We start from the raw sequence: 5,326 nt of genomic DNA on the forward strand, positions 1-5,326 counted from the left end.
TTAGCAATAAATTTTAATTTTCCTAACTTTGCTGTCATTTGATAGAAGATGCCGTGGTAACGTCGAATCGTATCCCAGATAGCTAAAAATGTATGCGAGTATAAGTACACTTATTTTCTCAGAAAAAAAAACACATTAAAATATTAAATATTATATTATATATATATATATATAATAAAATATCTCCATTGTGTATATGCTTTTATATAATTCTCCTAATTCCTATTATTTATGCGAGTTATTAACTCAGAGAAAGGCAGGCAAGCAATTTTTTAATTAATATGAATTATAGGAAATTAATCTGCATAAAATAATATTATAAAATTTCATGAAAATATAATATATAAATAAATTATTAATTTATATGGTAAATTTTAATATTCATCATATCTAATTTTAATTTATATACAGATAATCGGATGACAACGTGCTAATAAAAATTTTGCTCTGTCAACAATTTTTTCTACAGAGTAGTATTCAGTTTATTTTATTTCACTTATTACAATCTAATAGATATCTAATTTCAGCAATGTTCCGATTATATCAACCTATATAAGTTACAAACATCTAAATTTTCTACGTTTAATTAAAAATTATTGTAAAATGTGAAATCAAGTTTAAAATTTGTGTTTAAACGTGTAAATCGATTTTCTTTAACAAGTTTCTGTTTCCTACCTGGAGTTGCTGAAAACTGCGAGACGATGCTGCTTTAAAGAGATTTACAGATATCTTGCATTTCTCCTCTCAACTTTTTTAATAGTAGTATAAATACAAATCTCTAGCAATAATTATAATTTTAATTTTTGCACCAATAAAATCCTTATTAAAGTTCAAGTAAAATGCACTTAGTTGTTTAAAAAAACTTATCGTACGGCTATTTGTCACATATTAACATGTAAAATACCCACGAGGTACGATATCTAGCAACCACAATCGACGACTGATACTTTTTACCTCTGCAAGAGCATTCTGTTATCGCATGATTTTTTTGCTAAATTTCCTATCCGTATTTCTTCAGAAAATTCTCTTTAGAATCTTGTGAATGTAACACCTGTAGGAAAGATTGAAGAGTATTAATGCGGCAACGTGTATCTTTTTATATTTCTTTATGCCACCCCCGAGCGCAAAGACGGTTTTAATCTAAATATACTTACGAACAGAGTTCGTCGATGGCGCGAATACATTAACATTGCATGTTCCTCTTCACGAGAAAGGAGGAGGGTATGTACTCCGTAATAATGCAGTCCTATTCCGTGATACCACTAGCATGATAATAGGCTGGAATAATAGAAGGGGAAATAACTCGATCAAAGATTGTGCCACAATTGCCGTAGTGTACGTCTGTTATTACGTATCTTTCAAATATATTACTGTAGTGTGCGATACCACGAATCTCGTTAATACGGTATAACTGCTGAAGTAGCAGTCGGTGCATGATGACGATGAAGAATGTGAAGAAGGATAAGTTTCTATCGATACGGTTAGTGAGGTTTCTCATGAGGGTTACCGGTTTCTGGCCCGCCGAGTCAGAAACCGAGAAACGATTATTAAATGGAGTTTTGAGTTATACAATATGTATAAGTAGTATAGCTTTGTGGATAGAAGCAACCGAAGTATATCTAGGTAAAGGCGACTTTTATGTAAGTATCCAAATTTATATCTAATAATACAAGTAAGAAAATAATAAAATTGGCCAATGGCCAATATCACTGGATTAATATAATAATATCCACTTGCGCACAATAGTAGTCGTAAATTTCAAATTGGGTAGTAATACATTACTTGTATTACCGTCACTTTACTTTTTTTGTAATAAAAACGTATCGTATCGGTAGTGTTATTTTTTATTTTGTAATAGTAACGTAAGTTACATTTTTTCAATAATGGTAACAAATTTAGCAGTACTTTTATCGATATTTTTTAGTATAATCCATTGTATTTTTTTAAGATCATCCTTTAACTCATTAAAGAGATCCATATGCTTTTTCTACTTTAAATCTTTTTTATTTTATTTCTACAGTTTTTATTGATATTAATGTTTTTATATATTAATTATATATATACATTTTTATAGAGTTAATGTCAAGTTATTTTCTTATTTTTCAGTAATATAATATATATAAAAGGTAAGAACTCAGTAACAAAAATTTTTTGTATTGATATTTTAGGCTCTCACGTACACTGCTTGCAGCTCTATGCCAGTAATCATAATAATGCTGAAGATAATTTTCTTCTTTCGTTATCGAAAAGAACTGTTGAATATGTTAAAATATACACAGGATAATTTTTGGTACGTTCAATATGACGAGTACGGCAGCAAGATTTTGGAAAAGATTAATAAAAAAGGACTAATATTAATGTGCACGTTTACATTCTTCGTTCAAGGAACTGTTTGCACCTATATCCTGACTCCTATACTCGGTATCCTGAATCTAAATTTACATCGCCTACTTACAATTAGTAGAGAATAGAACACGAACGCGGTAAAAAGTCTTAGTTCAGGTACTAAGCACTTTTGTTCGTAAACTGATGCGCAAACAAGGATATCATATTTCTCTTTTACGTTACATTTTTATAGAAAATATAGGAAAAAATGAAAGCGATAGAATTCTTCCTTTTAACGTCTGGATTGGAATTTCAACAACCGTTTCGCCTAACTTTGAAATAATGTTTACTATCGAGGTAACACAGTATAATCCTTCAAAATTGCGTTACAGTAGAAACATACAATTTTGTATTAATTTTTTACAAAGTTGCGACAAATGTTAATACTTTATTATGATGTCATATTAATTAAGTTTTTGAAAAATTAATAGTATTAATAGTTATGTCAGTAATTGCATTTGATTGCCGGTATGTCAAATAATGCATGAACGATTTTGCTGAAGTATTTAAAAATTTATCTAGACACAGATCTGAAAATAATTTTGTTGGACTAAAATAATTATGCAGGACATTTAAACTAATTACTGAATATAAAAACTTTTATCAACATTGCTCATCATGCTTGAAATTTGAGACTTTTTGATTGTTTTCAGATCTGTATTGAGCTAAATTTTTTAATACTTTAGCCAAATTATATTTTCCGTGCGTAAATATTTTCTTTTAGAGTGTATAATTTTAGATTTCAGCGCTCATTCATTGTGGCATATGCTTCTGTTGTTTTGATAATCTTTTGGGTCTATTAAACTTACACACTGCTGGCCAGTTCAAAATTCTACAACACCGATTGAGAAGTATCCTCATGAGAGTCGAACGGACCGGTACCGTAAGGTTATTTAACGAGAAACAGAAACAGAAAGTATACGAAAAGCTCAGAGAATGCATCATATTGCATCACGAATTGATCTGGTACAGTGAAAAAATGGAGCAAATTTTCATGTACTCGACTCTTTGCCAGCTATTGGTGTCCGGTATCATGCTTTGCGTTGCGGGCTTTCAGGTGTTTTTGGTAAGTACCTACGTGTAGTTGTAATGAATGAGAGAGAAAAGATGTATATACATATCGGAATCCTTTATTCATAAAACGACGTTAGATAATGTAAAGGTAATGTGAGAGAAAGATAAACATAATGTTACCCACGTTACTTGCTGACCTTCTCTACGCGTTTGCATCTTTATTGGAAAAGGCTCGAGGTACTCTGATCAGACGACTGATATTCATCGCTCATACAAACGGTTGTTTCGTCCAACTGTTCGTGGTCACACTGACGGCGACTGACTTAATCAATGAGAGTCGCGCTGTCGGAGATGCGGCGTACAACGCCAATTGGCAGGTTCTATCCCACGAGGAGAACAGGGGAGTCAGGACAGCTGTTCTGATGATTATAATGCGATCAGCACGTGCTTGTTCCATATCCGCTGGCGGTTTCTTCCCGGTGTCTCTCGAGACGTTTATGGCGGTAAATCTGGTGTAAAATATACAATTACCCAAGCAAACACTTTCCTTAATACAACAATATTTCTATCTTCCTTCAGGTATTGAGCACAGCGGCGTCCTACTTTACTTTGCTTCGCAAATTCGTGGAATGAGCGCTTGAATAGGAAATTTAAAATTATATAAGGAATAAATTGAGGGAAAAAGCTCAGAAGTATTCAGAACATTAAAATATTTAGTTTTTGACTAACTGAGAAATTTCCGACGTTGCGTGTAATCTTAGATATTTAAAAATACAATGTTTGAAATGTATATATGTAACTGTAATACTCTACAGAATGTCATAGAACAAAGATTACTCGATTTTATTTGTAATGACGTTTTCTAAAATCTAATGCAAATAAAATCGATCTTTCTTCTGATAGAGATACCTAGCAGAAATATTTTTTTTCCTCTGTGTAAAATTGTCCGAAAAAGAAATGTGCACGAATATTCTTTTTTATCCACTGTATTTACATTGTATTTATGCAAAACTTTGATTATTATGCGATAATTGATAAGCTGAAACTCGTTTGTAAATACGTTTGTATTACCTCTAACAATACCACACGTAGCCGTCCAATTTACGATGAAGTTTGATAGCTCACAGTCGGGATGTTACTGACGCATGACAGAGGCGGCGGAGAGAAAGGGCTACGGCATTGTCCATCGAAGATCGAACTTAATACATATACTGTCAACTGATTGCCTTCAGCAAAGGAGACGCGTGCGATTATAGCCTGTCACTAGGTAAGTGAGCGCCAATTTTCCTACTTGTTAGCATAATGGGCTTCCACTTATATCGAAGTGGCTCGGCTATTCGGATGCACTTAAGGCCGTGGCGGCGTAAGAAAATCACGAGGTTCGGTATGACACGAAATAAGGAGTACCGATCGGTGAATATTACACGGCTCTTTATGAAAGTAGTCGGACTCTGGTATGTCGAGACACCGAAAGAAAGATTGCTCTTGCGTGTCGTGTTCGGCTATACTGTTTGGGCGATCGTTTGGGCTATTCTCGTCGAGGGCGTTGATCTGTATCACTGCATAGGTGACTTTTACGTGAGTGATGCAGCGATCGCTTTCGCAGTTTTACCTCGACGGACATAGAAACAGTCCGTCACATTCTTGAATTTATTTTGACGTTCAAAGTATTATTTTAAATTTTACTGTGTATTATTTTCAGTTGTTAAATTGAGTTATTAAACGTATAAACTAATTAACATTCCCAGTTTTGAAAAAAGTAGTATAGACAATGCAATTTGAATATAGTAGTTAATAGTAGAGAGTATATGTGTATTTTGTTTTTATATATTTTTAAAATATTTTTCTTTTATTTCGGTGAATTGAAATTGTTATAATTTGAAAAATATAATTGGAGAGTTCCTGATGTGCGTGTATATATATATAT

At 32.6% G+C, this 5,326-nt stretch overlaps 1 protein-coding gene across 1 annotated transcript in view; it reads left to right on the top strand.

Annotated features, from left to right (window-relative positions):
• The first annotated feature begins 1,436 nt into the window (after positions 1–1,436).
• The window catches only part of LOC108752717, a 7,105-nt gene continuing 3,215 nt past the window's right edge, over positions 1,437–5,326 (top strand). The window contains exons 1-6 of the mRNA XM_018493749.1: positions 1,437–1,640; positions 3,209–3,451; positions 3,630–3,902; positions 3,979–4,023; positions 4,656–4,666; positions 4,725–4,977. Of these exons, the coding sequence (XP_018349251.1) occupies positions 1,437–1,640; positions 3,209–3,451; positions 3,630–3,902; positions 3,979–4,023; positions 4,656–4,666; positions 4,725–4,977 (1,029 nt within the window). The remainder of the gene's footprint in view (positions 1,641–3,208; positions 3,452–3,629; positions 3,903–3,978; positions 4,024–4,655; positions 4,667–4,724; positions 4,978–5,326) is intronic.

This window comes from Trachymyrmex septentrionalis, unplaced genomic scaffold (assembly GCF_001594115.1).
Source record: "Trachymyrmex septentrionalis isolate Tsep2-gDNA-1 unplaced genomic scaffold, Tsep1.0 scaffold62, whole genome shotgun sequence".
Lineage (NCBI taxonomy): Eukaryota > Metazoa > Arthropoda > Insecta > Hymenoptera > Formicidae > Trachymyrmex > Trachymyrmex septentrionalis.